The sequence below is a fragment of the Cyprinus carpio genome, chromosome A13 (assembly GCF_018340385.1).
Source record: "Cyprinus carpio isolate SPL01 chromosome A13, ASM1834038v1, whole genome shotgun sequence".
Lineage (NCBI taxonomy): Eukaryota > Metazoa > Chordata > Actinopteri > Cypriniformes > Cyprinidae > Cyprinus > Cyprinus carpio.
This window is the reverse complement of record NC_056584.1, coordinates 975087-993598: the sequence shown is the minus strand read 5'-3', so window position 1 is coordinate 993598 and position 18512 is coordinate 975087. Positions and strand designations below refer to the sequence as shown.

Sequence of the window (18512 nt, the reverse complement as noted above, 5' to 3'; positions counted from 1 at the left end):
AGTTTAGGGATCTTATCTATTCACAGAAAGCTTGTTACCCTCTGAAGAGAAAGGAAAACTTGAAATCGTATCATATGACCCCTTTAAACCAAGTCAAAAGAATAAGGTCAAAAAAAATAAAAATCCTATAATAAAACAGTCATTAATCATCACTTAAAATGCAAGGTACTTCACACATGGTGAGCAAATCCAGATAATGGCATTAACTCATAATTTATCATCTAATTAGCAATACAATATGAAGTCTTAAAAAGAGCATTGAATACAAGTGATGCAGCAGTGCCTCTCGTCAATTTAAATAGAAAATATGCCTGCATATCTTCATAATGAATATCGCTAATTAAGCTTAGCAGGAGATTTTCAACCCTCCATTCATGAATTAGTGAGAGTGGATAGACTAAATAACAAGAAGCAATATGATGCAATATAGAAGGTTTGATAATTGCAGGTCATATCATGCTAGAAAAAATAACGCCGGTTACAAAACAGGACAGCATTTTTACTGAGCTCCTGAGCCTTACTGATAATAAATCATCACCTTCTTGCATCGCCATTTTCTTAATTTACTGATGATGATAATAGGCACTTATGCCCATGACACTGGTGATGAGAATGTATGAGCAATATCTTTTTTAAAGACTCTTTCTTCTGAATTATGGTAAGCCTCAGGCGAATTACAGTAGCTTTGAATTAGAGTTTTGAATTCATTTAATGTTACCTTCCATGCAAATCAACAGCTATGTTCACAATGTAATAAAAGTATTCTCATGTAGGCTATGCTGTGACTTTCAGCTGTGGACTGAACATTTCAAATAACATGATGTACCATAGCTGTTGTTAATACAGCACAGCAATATGCTGAATATAACTTTGAAAGAAGGAAATCAAAATTAGTCTAAATTCAGTCAACTCAGAATATATTCTCAGTTAACACACAAGACTCAACAGAACAATGAGTCACTATGGAAACCGATGCTAAGAAAAAGCACACCAGGCTCACTTATCTATATATATGACTATTATACACTGAACAAAATTATAAATGCAACACTTTTGTTTTTGCCCCCATTTTTCATGAGCTGAACTCAAAGATCTAAGACTTTTTCTATGTACACAAAAGGCCTATTTCTCTCAAATATTGTTCACAAATTTGTCTAAATCTGTGTTAGTGAGCACTTCTCCTTTGCCGAGATAATCCATCCACCTCACAGGTGTGGCATATCAAGATGTTGATTAGACAGCATGCTTATTGCACAGGTGTGCCTTTGGCTGGCCACAATAAAAAGTCACTCTAAAATGTGCAGTTTTATTACACAGCACAATGCCACAGATGTTGCAAGTTTTGAGGGAGCATGCAGTTGGCATGCTGACTGCAGGGATGTCCACCAGAGCTGTCATCTGATCGTGGTTGTATCTCTCTATTAGTGCTATTGGATCTTAGCACTGCGTTCGACACTATTGACCACAACATTCTTTTGCATAGATTAGAAAACTTTGTTGGCATTAATGGAAGTGCATTAGCATGATTTAAATCATACTTATATGACCGCCATCAATAGTGTTGCGTTTATAATTTTGGTCAGTGTAAATTAGTAATATATTCCCTCTCTATGTGTAAAATATAATATTTAGGGGTGACCCTCAAATAGTCGAAGATTGATGCTTCCATAGGAGGAGCCTGATTCCACTACCAATCTCACAGCCGAATATTCATGGGGTGTTATGATTATGCCATTTTGGCTATATGGGGGTGCTCAAATGTCTGATTTCACATAGAACTACTGGTTTATATACAGTTAACATACAGCCTTTTAAAATAATGATGTAAATATGAATCTGAAAAGAAAGAAGCTTCAAATAAATTTTAATGTGTGTGAATAAATCCAACTACCCCATAGATTACATTTCTTGACCGACAGCATCTTAGCGCCAGGGATTTAAAACTTTAACTCAAATTGACACAGGCAGAGTGAAAGACTGGATTTTTTCGATTAGGTAGGGTACAAGTGATTTCAAAATATTTCAGCCGGTTTATATATATCGTGTATGTATCTCATATAAGATGCATTTGGTTGAGTTGCGCTGCAGTAAAGCAGTGATTATCTCTCCAGCGCGAGCAGGACAAACAACAATGCAGAATAAGACCTCAATGGGCCCTGGGGCTATGACTTACTGCTTAGGGTACAAATAGTACAAATAGACTGAATAGTCTTCACTGTATAAATTCAATAAGGGCCCCCCATCACAATAATGATATATTTTTTTGATGCACTGAAATTTCATAATTCTTGTTACCAATTTCTATATCACAAAAATAAATAAATACTAGCCCAAATTAAACCAAGATTAATGAACACAAGCAGTCACAAATTATAATAGAACAAAGATACATACGAAATCAACCTACTTGAAAAACTAAAAAAAAAATAATAAGAAATATTATATTGTATAAAGAAAATGTACAAATAGACTGAATAGTCTTCACTGTATAAATTCAATATACATTAATTCTTACTTATTTTACAAAAGTGATTCAGTCAAGGACAGTGAGTGATTTTCTTTCTGATGTTTGATTTACATTATTGACACAAATGACAGCAGCAGCTAGGCTGCTTTAGAGGAATAGTTCACCCAAAAATGAAAATTCTGTTGTTGTTCTAAACCTGTATGAGATTCCCTCTGCTGCTGAATGCAAAATAATATATTTAGAATAATACTGGTAAATAATAATAAATTAAAAAAAACACACTATTGGAGTCAATGGGGACCATTGCCCAAAGGAATCAAGGTTTTGCCAGTCAATCCAGTGACTACACCATTCTGGTGCCAAAAAACATAAGACAAAAGTAGCCATGTTTTTTGAACAAATGTTTTGTTATTATTCTACTTCTTAAATTTTTACTAGTGATTGACTGTTGTCTTAAACATCAATGTTTCTCATCATAGATCAGATTAGTCCCTAGTGCTGGGTTAGGGACTGTGTGTAGTGTTGTGTTGTAATCAGCTATTCAACTATTCCCAAAACTGCCCAAGAGCAAAGATGGCTGCAAGGCAGTGAGTCATGGCGGTGCATGCACCAGCAAAGAAACTGCCATCGAGATTGAAAATAGCTTTTCTTTCTAATTGAAATAGCTTTCTTTGGGTATTTTAGACCTCGTAGACTGTAACGTAAATGAAAGGCTGTTAGTTGTTTAAAAAAAAAAAATCTCACCCTAGCTGTGCTTGCCCAATTTCATGAGGTCTCTGAATAAATCGTTTTAGTATTCACATTATATTCACTGTGTATAAACTTTACCACCCATACACCATAGTGCAGGGGTCTCCAACACGTCGCTCGTGAGCTACCAGTAGCTCGCAGCCTGACTGGAGGTAGCTCGCCAAGACATATTGACATATCGGCCATGAGGTTATTTTAATGATCCCGTTATGTATTTTAATTATCATTAAACCCATATTTGATTATCGCGATTTGCAAAAACTCACAGTAAATACAGGTCATCTTTAATCAAAGTTATTGAGAGTCTCACGCTGGCGCAACAAGATCGAGTAGTTTCATTTTGTGTGAAAAAATGACTGAAGGCTGACTAATGAGGGAAATTATATGAAAGAATATATGCTTTCATTATTTGTGTGAATGCATAATAGGAAACCAAATGTCTTCAGAAAAGTTTCAATTGCATTTGCTTTCCATCTTCCCTCTGTGTAATGCGTAATAAAGCAATGTTTAGAAGTGCAGCAGCTTTGTTTACAGAGGTTACCCTGGAAACAGCTCTGTTCTGCAGTTCATAAGCCCCCTCTGATTTCAAACTGTGGATTTACAAATTAATTCAGTCTGCCATATTTTTGTTCAGATCAATGCAAAATCAGATCAGATTTTTGTTGTAAATCTTAACTGGTCGAAAATAGCCTACCTTGTTATGAGAAGTGTTGAGATTTTTAGAATGCACATTAGCTTATGTAGAACTGTTTATGGAGCAGATACAATTTAATTTATCATTCTGACTCATCCTTTTTTTAATAAAAGATTTAAAGGCTGATATGTTATCATTTTATTTTTAAAAATGGTCAAAACTTTATTTGAACATGTAGTAAACGTCAGTAGATAACATGTTATGAATTTTTTTGTTACTTTAAAATGTTGTTTAATTTTCAATTTATCATTATATTAATAGATTTAAGTAATGTATAACATTGGTAGCTCTCAGATGCTTTCATTTTTAAAAGTAGCTCCCGCATAATGTTGGAGACCACTGCAATAGTGTACAAAGAACAGCAGCATGGTTGTGTCCACAACACAGAAATTCAAATCCAACATCTTTTGTCCCAGAATCAATGCAAAATCCTGACCTAGTGCTCTATATTTCCGTTCAAGTTTTAACTCTTGTTAAGACTGTATTTGAGATCCAAATAGTTTAAAAATGTTGGTTTGAGTGAACAAGAAGTCTCTGACATCTCATTGGCTCTATGTAATCGGGTAAAAGAATATTATAATTTTGAATACTGGGCATTTTATTCACCCTATAGATGTATGAGTTGCACCATCAGGGGGTTAAAAGGGCTCTGAGCTCAACAGCTTAATAGTGTGAGGTCAATTTTCTACATGAGTGAGAAGTACTCGCAGTATTTTTGTTGACTGTCATTGAGTTGCTCGCAAGTCTTGTTAATTTCTGCCATTTCCAATTATTGAATAGGCTTACATCTATGATTGCAGTCAGGCGTTAAAACAAGCAGGAACCACATTGTACTTAAAAAATATAAGAATAACGGAACAAAACCTGCCTCTGAGCTCAGTGGCTCTATGTAATGGGTATAAGTGAGAAATTTACTTTTTTGTTGTATCATGGTGATGGGATCTGTTTGATGCTGGCCAGCAGGGGGTGGGTGTTTTCTAACCTGTTATGAGATTCCCTCTGACTCTGCCGAATGCAAAAAGCATATATATTAGAATAATACTGCGTAAATAATAATAATTTAAAAAAAAAAAAATAACAAACACACTATTGGTGTCAATGGGGCCCCTGGCCCAAAAGGAGTCAAGGTTTTGCCAGTCAATCCAGTGACTACACCATTCTGTGCCAAAAAAAAACATAAGACAAAAGTAGCCATGTTTTGTGGAACAAATGTTTTGGTATTAATTCTACTTCTAATTTTTTATAGTGATTGATGTGTTGTCTTAAACATCAATGTTTCTCATCATAGATCAGAATTAGTCCCTAAGTGCTGGGTTAGGGACTGTGTGTAGTGTTGTGTTTTGTAATCAGCGCATTCAAACTATTCCCAAAACACTGCCCAAGAGCAAAGTTGGGCTGCAAGGCAGTTGAGTCATGGGCGGTGCATGCACCAGCAAAGAAACTGCCATCGAGATTGAAAAAATAGCTTTTCTTTCTAATTGAAATAGCTTTCTTTGGGTATTTTAGAACTCGTAGACTGTAACGTAAATGAAAGGCTGTTGGTTGTTTAAAAAAAAAAATCTCACCCTAGCTGTGCTTGCCCAATTTCATGAGGTCTCTGAATTAAATAGTTTAGTATTCACATTATATTCACTGTGTATAAACTTTACCACCCCTACACCATAGTGCAGGGGTCTCCAACACGTCGCTCGTGAGCTACCAGTAGTTCGCAGCCTGATTGGAGGTAGCTCGCCAAGACATATTGACATATCGCCCGTGAGGTTATTTTAATGATCCCGTTATGTATTTTAATTATCATTAAACCCATATTTGATTATCAAGATTTGCAAAAACTCACAGTAAATACAGGTCACAGCTTAATCAAATTGATTTGAGTCTCACGCAGGCGCAACAAGATCGAGTAGTTTCATTTCGGGGAAGGGAAAAAATGACTGAAGAGGCTGACTAATGAGGGAAATGGTTATATGAAAGAATATATGCTTTCGTTATTTGTGTGAATGCATAATAGGAAACCAAATGTCTTCAGAAAGTTTTCCAATTGCATTTGCTTTCCATCTTCCCTCTCTGTGTAATGCGTAATAAAGCAATGTTTAGAAGTGCAGAGCAGCTTTGTTTACAGAGGTTACCCTGGAAACAGCTCTTGTTCTGCAGTTCATAAGCCCCCTCTGATTTCAAACTGTGGATTTACAAATTAATTCAGTCTGCCATAATTTTGTGTTCAGATCAATGCAAAATCAGACCAGTTTTTGTTGTAAATCTTAACTGGTCGCAAATAGCCTACCTTTGTTATGAGAAGTGTTGAGATTTTTAGAATGCACATTAGCTTATGTAGAACTGTTTATGGAGAAGATAAAATTTAATTTATCATTCTGACTCATCCTTTTATTAAAAATAAAAAAAGATTTAAAGGCTGATATGTTATAATTTTATTTTTTTTAAATGGTCAAAACTTTATTTGAACATAGTACATGTCAGTAGATAACATGTTATGAATTTTTTTGTTACTTTAAAATGTTGTTTAATTTTCAATTTATCATTATTTAAGAGATTTAAGTACTGTATAACATTGGTAGCTCTCAGATGCTTTCATTTTTAAAAAGTAGCTCCCGAATAATGTTGGAGACCACTGCAATAGTGTAACCACAGTAAACGGAAAAGCCAAAAACAAAAGCAGTCACTCGCCTATAAAATCTCTCTCTCTCTCTCTCTCTCTCTCTCTCTCTCTCTTATAGTGGCCACAGTGTTATGTGGCTCATACCGTTCTTTACAGCTCTAATTTCCAGTCCGTACCCATGCAAGGGGTATGTTTGTCCCTGGCTGTTCCCAGCATAGTGTTGTATCCAGAACACAGAAGTCAAATCCAACATCTCCTTGAACAGCATTTCAACAAAACATGAAGACCCAGTGCACTGAATACTGGGCAGTTTTCACCCATTAGATTTATAGTTTTCTAAAAATAATCAAAAGGAACAAAACGTGCTCTGAGCTCAGTGGCTCTATGTAATGGGTATAAGTGAGAATATTATAATTTTTGTTGTTATTCATGGCTGATGTGTGATCTGTTTGATGCTGTGCCAGCAGGGGGTTGGGTGAACATGGAGAGTTAACAACAGGCACAAGGGTTCCCTTCCCCCACTCGCATAATACATGGATTGAGGGAAACGCAAGTGTTCATGTCTGGTCTTTAAAACATCTATGTCCTCCTTATTCAGGGAGATTACATCTACAGATGCAGAAGCGTTAAACGCAGCTGTGGCCAGTCACATCAACTGCTTAGATTAGTGTGGAGGAAATTTAATTTTCTGTATTATTTGCTTCACTGTACTAAAGAGTGTTCTTTAGACTGTCTTGAGTGCTTCAGTATGCTTGAGTTTTCGATGAGCAGAGAGATAACAGGAAATCTATGTAATGTGTGTGTGTGTATGTGCAAGACAAGTGTGAGACAGGAAATATTATCTTTAGCATCTTAGATGTCGTGGTTTCTTTGCAAAAATCAATCTGGAGGACATAGTTGGACACCTTAAATGGACATATATGTTCAATATGCATTATGATTGGATGAGATCAAAGCATCCGGATTTGATGAAGGTAAAAATGTTGAGTTGAGGTGTTGGCTCTTGGTCACACTCTGCAGTCAACTAGGACTAGGAGTCAACTTTTCTTACAAGAAAATAAATATTCAAAATACTTTTTCCCTTTATTGGGAAAAGCAAAATCTCCACAACACTAGTTTGAAAAGTTAGACGTCTAATTTTATTTATTTTTTTGGTCCCACTTTACTTTAAGGTCCGATTTTCGCTATTAACAAACCTACGACGTTTGCCTGTTGAGACCAGTCAACCCACCCATCTCGAGTCTCACGGAGGAGTTCCGGAAGGAGAGTAATTGGAAATGAGCGACACCTGCGCCACTCACCTCGATCTCGAGTCTCACGGGAGGAGCTCCGGAAGGATAAAGAAGAGGAAAAAAAACAACGACAGTAAATGAATATAGAATTACAATTACTTGATATTATCTGAATTCTTCTGTTATGTTCATTCACGCCATTCTTCTTTTAGTTTCATTATTAGTTAATAATATAAGTTTTTTATATTAAAAATAATACCTGGGTCCTTCTCAAAAAATTTGCATATTGTGAAAAAGTTCATTATTTTCCATAATGTAAATGATAAAAAATACATTTTCATATATTTTAGATTCATTGCACACCAATTGAAATATTTCAGGTCTTTTATTGTGTTAATACTGATGATTTTGGCATACAGCTCATGAAAACCAAAATTCACCTATCTCAAAAAATTAGCATATCAAGAAAAGGTTCTCTAAAAAACGTAGCTATTAACCTAATCATCTGAATCAACTATTAACTCTAGACACCTGCAAAAGATTCCTGAGGCTTTTAAAAACTCCCAGCCTGGTTCATACTCAAAAACCGCAATCAAAGGATCTGCCGATGACTGCTGTAAGGCCACATTGACCGAGTAGGGTAAGACAAGAAAGAAATTTTCTGAACTGACTTAGCGCTGTTCCCAGAAGATCAAGCCACACCTCATTGGGAAATGTCTGTGTGGGAAGAGAAAAGAGTCAAGCGAGTAAGAGGTAAGACACAGAAGAGTGGAAATGTCTGTCCAGAATAGGCCTGTTACCCCTCAGCGTGCTGTATCCAAGACATTTCTCAGGGAGTGCTTGTATCCGACCCTCAGGGGCAGTCTGTGGAAAGGAAAAAGTGTGGCAAACAAAAAGCTGCACAACGAGACGAGGTGACCGGACGCCCTGAGGAAGATTGTGGAGAAGGACCGATTCCAGACCTTGGGGGTGACCTGCGGAAGCAGTGAACTGAGTCTGGAGTAGAAACATCCAGAGCCACCGTTGCACAGGCGTGTGCTTTTGAACCAGAAACAGCGGCAGAAGCGCCTGACCTGGGCTACATGAGAAGCAGCACTGGACTGTTGCTCAGTGGTCCCCAAAGTACTTTTTTTCGGATGAAAGCAAATTTTGCATGTCATTCGGAAATCAAGGTGCCAGAGTCGGAGGAAGACTGGGGAGAAGGAAATGCCAAAAATGCCTGAAGTCCAGTGTCAAGTACCCACAGTCAGTGATGGTCTGGGGTGCCATGTCAGCTGCTGGTGTTGGTCCCACTGTGTTTTATCAAGGGCAGGGTCAATGGCAGCTAGCTATCAGGAGATTTTGGAGAGCTTTCATGCTTCCATCTGCTGAAAAGCTTTATGGAGATGAAGATTTCGTTTTTCAGCACGCACCTGCTCACCGTGCCAAAACCACTGGTAAATGGTTTACTGACCATGGTATTACTGTGCTCAATTGGCCTGCCAACTCTGCTGACCTGAACACCTTAGAGAATCGTGTGGGGATATTGTGAAGAGAAAGTTGAGAGACGCAAGACCCAACACTCCTGGAGGAGCTTAAGGGCCGCTATCGAAGCCATCCTGGGCCTCCATAACACCACAGCAGTGCCACAGGCTGATTGCCTCCATGCAACATTGAAGCAGTCATGTCTGCAAAAGGATTCCCGACCAAGTACTGAGTGCATAACTGAACATAATTATTGAAGGTTGACTTTTTTTTTTGTATTAAAAACCTTTTCTTTTATTGGTCGGTGAAATATGCTAATTATGTAGATAGGAATTTTGGGTTTCATGAGCTGTATGCCAAAATCATCAGTATTAAAAACAATAAAAGACCTGAAATATTTCAGTTGTGGTGTGAATCTAAAATATATGAAAGTTTAATTTTTTATCATTACGAGTAGATTTTGATTTCTCATCATAAAAAGAACAAGCAATGTCTCGTAGACTCTCTTTAAGTTTTTTATATTAAAAAAATATACGTTTTTATTTAAATGTTCACCGGTTCCCGCCTCCTTCTTCCCGATTTACAAACGTTGTTACACCTGCGTTGATGTTGGCTGTAGTGCGGCTTCTGTTCTGGTGCTGGTGCCCTTCAGTGCTGCTTAGTGGATTTAATGACCGTTCGCCTCTCAGGCATGATGTCCTGTATCCCATGGTGTTATCAGTGGGTATGACCGTGACAAATCCGTGCCTGTAAGCGTTCTATCTGGCATGATATCCTGATGGATTCTCGCTCTATGCCGTGATTGTTTGCTGCTGTCCTCGCGCTTTTAAAGCGCTGCTGCTTATACAGCCGCACAGACGCTGTCGTCGCCATTAATTAGAGCGGACTGCTCATCTGTTTCTTATTGTGCCATTTTAGTGCCCTGCTTCATATGTCTGGTCTGTTATGGGTGGCTTGACCATCTCTTTTCGTTTGTATAAGAGATAAAAATTGGCCCCTCTCCCTGTTTTTCTTTGATTTAAATCATTTAATCTTTTGTTGTTTTCTTTTCTTTTGTGGAAGTAAAGTTTGTTTGGTTTGGTTGCATTGATTTGATTTGATCTTCTTTTCCTCATGCATGTAAATGTATTCAAAGTTTTGTGGTTGTAGTTTCTGTTGCATGTAATCAGCCATTGATTAGTGCAACTGTATTTGTATGTGATCATTTATGGAGTTCAAGTGTTTTGTAATAATCCCAGGTGACTAACTATTAAATTCTAAGGTTTTATTGTTTTCTCTTTAACTCTGTCTGGTATGGATGCCCCGTTGTGAGGAGTTGCTTCATTAAGTGATGTCCATATTGCATTGTGTCTTATGTCCTTTTTTTATAATTTATTTCTTTTTGATCTATTGCAGGAGCTGGGGTCCCATAGCGTGGATTGAGCTTCCTTGTGGTGGTGGTTCTTCTCTATCGTGTGCAGTGCTACACTTAAAGCGTTTGATAGTGTCAGGGACGGACTGGGAATAAAAAACGGCCCTGGATTTTCTCCCAAATAGGCCCACCACAACTAACAGTCTCACAATATTACATTATTTTTTATTATTATTATTATTATTATTATTATTATTATTTATGGCAAATAACATCACAAAACCCATGGTGACCCTGCTGATATAGACAATAGAAACCGTCACAGAAATTTAAATGATTTCCACTACAAATACCATTACAAACATTACAAACCATCAACTTTTAACCATCAAAACCATTAAATAATGGTATCCTGTAGTGTGTTTTAGGACATATTACATTAGGATTTAATAACTTTAACAAAAGCTATGAATAGAAGGTGACCAATTACAGTAGAGCCCAACAGGCACCATTACAGTTTCCAATAAAACAATACAATTTTCATTATAACCAGTAAAATCATTACAAATTATGTGATGCTTTCTATTTTTTATTTTTTTTTTTCAATTATAACTTACATTCTAACAGAGCATTGAAATACATGTATTACTGTATGAACTAAAATACTTGAAATCTACATAAAAGAGCAGAATGCAAAATGTATATGAAAATGATAAACATAAACCTAGAATATTCTCTGTGTGTTCGTGTGTGTGTGTGTATTATTTCTCCTATCTTTTTTTTCATATTACATAGTAATCACCATATTACATAGTAATCACCTATTGGCTACTACTTAATTTATTATTTTTTTCTAACTCAATATCTCTCAAATGTAATTCATTGTAGTATTGCTCCTATCTCTTTATGAATTAATGGAATATTCATGTCAGACATTGCAGAGTAATAAATAGCATAGGACGCTTGGCCCTGGGGTTTGATAGTGACGAGGGCCAGCATTTTTACTATAGTGCTATAGGCTACATGCTGTGGCAAAGGTAACCTGATGTAACTGTTGGCTTTTTATCCACGTCCACACACTTTTTACATCTTGATAGTGACGAGGGCCAGCATTTTTTATCCTTTATACCAAGGGGCCAGATTACTAATCCACGTCCACACACTTTTTACATCGTTTTAATCAATTTCCTTTTTATTGATGGAAATTAAAGTATAACTAATGGTTTTTAAAGATTTTATTAACTATAAAACTTGTGCAGTTATGCTAATTCATAAAGAAAACTTTGTTGTCAGTGGACAGAAATACTACCCCAACAAGCCAATGTAAACATCTCAATTGCATTGTCTGTAAATTTGCAACAAACAAATGTACAGAGGTCCTTTATTATTATTATCAGTATTATCATTATTATTATTAGTGGCCCACAGAATTATTATTATTATTATCATTATCACAAATAACATCCCAAAAAAAACCCAAAAAAAAACCTAAAAAAGTCAAAAACAAAAAAAAATTCAAAAAAAAATTGTTATTCCAAATGGTATCATAAACTTACATTTATTTTTAAGATCTGCACTTCACATTTCAGACTTTAAACAATTTTTAAGAAAAATTATGAGTCAAAAGTATCAATTATTACATTAATTTAAACAATTATTATCAATTAATTATTGTATTGAATAACATATATTTATATCTTAGTGTCTTAATTGTTTAGATTTTTATAATGCATTAGCTTTTTGTCGATCCACTGGTTCACATTTAAAAATATATAGCAAAAATAGCAGACGGGCTTACTAAAAAAATCTAATTCGTTCTCTGCCAGCAGGTTTCACTTCGCTCAAGTTTATTCAGAGAAATCGTAGCCTTTTGAAGTTTAATCAACAAAAGCTGACGTGCAGCGCTCAAGTTTATTCAGAGAAATCGTAGCCTTTTGAAGTTTAATCATCATATTAATCCATAAAGCAATTCTTGTCTTTCTGTCCCCAAAGACCTCTTATAATTTAGACTTTTTTGTTCTATTTAAGAGTTTTTTTTTTTTCATGGCCTTAATTGTTTATTTAACTGAAGAAGTTTTAAGGACCCGTGGAAACCCTAATAAGAACTTAGTTCGGTGCAAACATTTATGTCATGCATTTGGCAAAAAGCTTTTGTTGACTATGAATTTTACCTTTGAAATTTGAGGAAAGTGCAACTCTGTCGTCCCCGTTGTTTGTGATCAGTGGTGTGATGGTGATTTAAGTAAAATACAGATTTCAAAACAATCCAAACATATGAGTATCCCCTTGAACTTGGTAAAAATATAATCTGTTTACCATCTTGACGGAAAGTGCTGTTTTCATGATCAGTTTTTCATTTATTATTTGCTTATCTTAGTGAATGTTTACATTAGAGTGCACGTCCTATGCTTAAATTAATACGGGGAGTGGCTGGAAACTAGCGACCTCTCCTGGTTGGAGATAGTATCAACATCATAAACTGAAAGCAGTCTTTACTGTCTAATTTGATCCAGCAGGCCGTACTAAATGACACGGCGGGCCGTATAAGGCCGTCAACATCACTTGATCTGACACTTTTTCTTTGATGATGAACCGATGAACCAGCCAGGATAGTGTGATCAGGGTGCACAGGTGTGTGTGTGTGTGTGTGTGTGTGCGTGTGTGTGTGTGTGCGTGTGTGTGTGTGTGTGTGCGTTTTTGTGACATATCAAGACACAACTTTGTATAATGACATGGGTATGACACAGGTATTAAAAGGAGAGGGTGACTTATGAGGACATAACCCATGTGCCCATTTTTCAAAATGCTTATAAACCATACAGAATTACTTTTTTTTTTTTTTTTTTTTTTTTTTTTTTTGAGAAAGTAAAAATGAACAAAGTTTCCTGTAAGGGGTAGGGTTAGGTGTAGGGTTGGTGTAGGGTGATAGAATATAAAAATAAAAACCAATACGCCTATGGGATGTCCCCACTTTTCACAAAAACAAACATTTCTGTATTATCAAACATATTTACATTACAGAACACAATCTGTTAATTAAATGAATAATTAGTAAATATAAATAAATAATGGATATAGTAAATGCTTTATAAGTATTAATAAACACCCAATGTGTTAATAATAGGCATGCTAATAGCAACTAGTTAATAGTGAAAATTGGTTCCTATACTAAAGTGTTACCATTGTATTTATTTATTTATCTTTGGTCACACTTTAGTTGGGGATTTATTTCTCACTATTAACTATCAACTATGACTTTTCGCCTCAATAGTTAAGTTAATAGTCATGTTTAAAGTTTATTTAAAATATGTTTAGTTTATTTAAAATATGGTCAAAAAGAATAAGGCATTAACGTGTGCTTTTTAAATACTAATAAAAATCCAGTATGCTAATAATATGCATGCTAATAAATGACTAGTTAATAGTGAGAACTGGTCCCTAAACTAAAGTGTTACCTTTTTATTTGTTCTTCAAGAATGGTCTTTTTGAAGTGAGTTACATTAAAAGGCAGATCGGTCTGATTTGCATCTGAAAAGTAAGACTGTTTACCACTTGTTTAACTGCTGTTTGTTGGTCTTAACATAGTGGCCATGTTTATGCAACTAGACCCTGTTTACAGCCCAGATTTAGTTTATCATGTAACAATTTGGTGGCACCAACAATAATGCTAATTTGACCTGACGTTTTATTTCCACCATAAGCCAATAAACTTAAACATGCAGGCCTGTTCATTTTCTAAGACATTTGACATCTGAGTATAAAACACAGCTGACGCTTCAGTCAGAGCTGCTTACAGCAAAACAGTGAACAAGATTTCGGTTCACTTCTCTTCTCTTCACTGAGAAACATGAGTCAGTATATTAAAAGTGAACAAGAAAGCTCCATCTTTCAAAGGTCATTCAGAAACACTGTTTCCTTCACAAGCTAAACAACTATACACCACTTCAACTTTACAACAAACAAATGGAGGTCGTCTTGTGCTGTCTAATCACTCTTTTACCATCAACCTTCATTATCTCTGTATCTTTTAGTGTTTATATTAGCAATTCAGACACATTGCCTGGTATCAGACTTAGTTGTTGTGAACTTGACTTGATTTTTTGAAGTTTTGACACTCTTTATAGTTATACTGCAAAACATATGTTCACCATATGATGGTACAGCACCCATAGCCGATCACTGTTTTTGTTGCATAGCAACATTCTATCTTGCCGACTTTCTAGCAGAAGTATGACACCATATGGCAATGGATTTGGCACTCAGTCCACTACACACTGTACCTAAAAATGCACTTAGCCATAACTATATATAACAGAGTGTTGTTGTGCTTCAATCCTGCAAGAAAGAAAGACAGACAAATGCTGGATGTGAAGGACACTCCAATCACTATGCCCACAAAACATGGTGACAATGGTATTTTTTCTCCTACAAATTATTTATTTATCTTATTGTTTATTTATTTTTTTATTTTTATATTTATTATATATATATTTTTTTATTATTATGTTTTTTGCACAAGGCCTTGAAATAGAGGAATTTTAACAATGAAAGTACCGCCAAGTATCCAGTATTAATTATTTTCTCATTACAGAAAATAACATAAGTTAGCCCAGGGTAGGTTGGTACAGGTTAATTTCTGGATTATAATATGTTGTAAAAAAAATCTAAAAAACTCTAAATGTTTACCTTCTTGAAAGACTAAATTTTATTGAGCTAAGGACAAAGTCGCTCTACAAATATTTATATGTTAACATGTTGGCATTAAATGTTCTAAATATGAAAAAAATAAAAGTGTGCAGTAGAGGGTTAACAACTTGTTATTTTACCTGTATTGTGTGAGTGCACTGGTCTTTTGAAGCATATAACTGGTCTTGTTATCAGTTTGCACTGTAATTAACCATCTATTTTCATTCCCTCCTGCCCAAATTCATTGTTGGAATTCCCATAAGCAGTAACTACTTATCTAATGTCTGATTCAGATGTTCCTGTCTTGAGAGGAACTTTGCAGTCAGTGAAGGATAAACAAAAACAGAATGCCTCTGGCAGCAGACTGAAGCCACATGTTTTGAATGCCAGTGAGTTAAGTTTTCATAAATGCTAGCATGTCAGCTGGGTTTTAAAATCCACATGTGGGTGTGTTGTTGGGTTTTGAGAAACCCCCTCCCTCCCACTCCAGTGAGCACACCCATGCCGCTTCCAGCTCGTCTCCACCTCAGAGACTCCAAAGGCTGTCAAGGGGCTGTGGGTTTTGCCATATGATAAGAGACTGCATGTTACGGTCCCTGGTCTAGGTCAGGGCTCTGTTTACAATGCTCAGAGAGGCAGCTCTGTATCTCCTGTAGCATTCTGCTGCCTTAACCCTTTCATAAATTTGCTGAAAACTCAGCTGCCGTTACACTAACACATAATTGATTGTGTATGGCTGTGAACTTATTTCACAGTAACCTGTCCATTTTTTTTTTTTTTTTTTTTAATACAAATTAAAAGTTGGCGCTTAACAAACAGTAAAAGGTAAAGCATATTGCATAATGCCTCATAGATAAATATAGCTTATGCAACACCACACACGAGGCAGAGCCAACACAAGGTGTTAGGTACACAACACTCACTTAACACTCCCCAACCCTGGAAGTAACGTTAATAAGAGTCAGCCAATGATATTACTAGACTTACCACTGTACAGACATACAGACACTGTCCTAATTTATTTAATTTTTCTAAAAAAAAAAAAACTACAATATATTTGTCAGTGTGTGTTTTACATGTGCTGTCTGCCATATACAGTGGGTACGGAAAGTATTCAGACCCCCTTAAATTTTTCACTCTTTGTTATATTGCAGCCATTTGCTAAAATCATTTAGGTTCATTTTTTTTCCTTATTAATGTACCCATAGCACCCCATATTGACAGAAATCACATGGTCCTAAGTATTCAGACCCTATGACACTCATATATTTAACTCAGGTGCTGTCCATTTCTTTTGATCATCCTTGAGATGGTTCTACACCTTCATTTGAGTCCAGCTGTGTTTGATTATACTGATTGGACTTGATAAGGAAAGCCACACACCTGTCTAAATAAGACCTTACAGCTCACAGTGCATGTCAGAGCAAATTAGAATCATGAGGTCAAAGGAACTGCCTGAAGAGCTCAGAGACAGAATTGTGGCAAGGCACAGATCTGGCCAAGGTTACAAAAAAAATTCTGCTGCACTTAAGGTTGCTAAGAGCACAGTGGCCTCCATAATACTTAAATGGAAGACGTTTGGGATGACCAGAACACTTCCTAGAGCTGGCCGTCTGGCCAAACTGAGCTATCGGGGGAGAGAGGTAAAGAAGAACCCAAAGATCACTGTGGCTGGGCTCCAGAGATGCAGTCGGGAGATGGGAGAAAGTTGTAGAAAGTCAACCATCATTGCAGCCCTTCACCAATCGGGGCTTTATGGCAGAGTGGCCCGACGGAAGCCTCTCCTCAGTGCAAGACACATGAAAGACCGCATGGAGTTTGCTAAAAAACAGAGAAATAAGATTCTCTGGTCTGATGAGACCAAGATAGAAATTTTTGGCCTTAATTATAAGCGGTATGTGTGGAGAAAACCAGGCACTGCTCATCACCTGTCCAATACAGTCCCAACAGTGAAGCATGGTGGTGGCAGCATCATGCTGTGGGGGTGTTTTTCAGCTGCAGGGACAGGACGACTGGTTGCAATTGAATGAAAGATGAATGTGGCCAAGTACAGGGATATCCTGGACAAAAACCTTCTCCAGAGTGCTCAGGACCTCAGACTGGGCCAAAGGTTCACCTTCCAACAAGACAATGACCCTAAGAACACAGCTAAAATAACGAAGGAATGGCTTCACAACAACTCCGTGGCTGTTCTTGAATGGCCCAGCCAGAGCCCTGACTTAAACCCAATTGAGCATCTCTGGAGAGACCTGAAAATGGCTGTCCACCAACGTTTACCATCCAACCTGACAGAACTGGAGAGGATCTGCAGGGAGGAATGGCAGTGGATCCCCAAATCCAGGTGTGAAAAACTTGTTGCATCTTTCCCAAGAAGACTCATGACTGTATTAGATCAAAAGGGTGCTTCTACTAAATACTGAGCAAAGGGTCTGAATACTTAGGACCATGTGATATTTCAGTTTTTCTTTTTTAATAAATGTGCAAAAATGTCAACAATTCTGTGTTTTTCTGTCAATATGGGGTGCTTTGTGTACATTAATGCGAAAAAAAAATGAATTTTTTGATTTTAGCAAATGGCTGCAATATAACAAAGAGTGAAAAATTTAAGGGGGTCTGAATACTTTCCGTACCCACTGTATATTCAATTCTATTAAGCATAATCTTAAATAAGACTCCAAACTCAAAATAATGGTTTGGTTAGTGCTGACAAATTAGTATTAAGTAGTCAAGTGGTTTTCAAAGAACTAATTTCACATATTTACATACACTCATCACATAGCTGTCGTTCTGCAATACAGTTTAATTCATGTAGACCTGTTGCCTGTCTGACTGCGCACCTTTCAGAAGCAAATACTTCAAAAAAAAAAAAACCAACCCTATATATATATATATATATATATATATTCATCTTCATTGACAATGATCCTGTACTTTCCCTAAACATATGTTAAAATTATAAGTCTAATTCAACTTAGCTACATACTTTTCAGGTTAAATGGAGTACTGTCCTGAAGGAAGTAACCCACACAGTAATTCCATGCTGTAGCCACCTGCGTTTCCGTTCTGTAGCCTAGGACTTTTCAGCCATTTGGCCACTTACCTTTCCCAAGGTCCTGTGTGGTTCTTCCAAAGCCATATGTGTGCTTGAGCTGAAAGCTTGGTTGTATAGAGACTGCTATACTGGTATTTATGTGTCCTCTGTTCAGCTTCACATTAGCGAGAGTGTGTAGTGTCGTGATAACTCGAGTGCTGTA

At 36.5% G+C, this 18512-nt stretch overlaps 1 protein-coding gene across 1 annotated transcript in view; it reads right to left on the bottom strand.

The window, feature by feature from the left end:
* The window catches only part of LOC109073261 (muscular LMNA-interacting protein-like), a 26393-nt gene extending 7881 nt beyond the window's left edge, over positions 1–18512 (bottom strand). The window contains exon 1 of the mRNA XM_042768350.1: positions 18359–18512. Coding sequence (XP_042624284.1) covers positions 18359–18394 — 36 coding nt within the window. The 5' untranslated portion in view covers positions 18395–18512. The remainder of the gene's footprint in view (positions 1–18358) is intronic.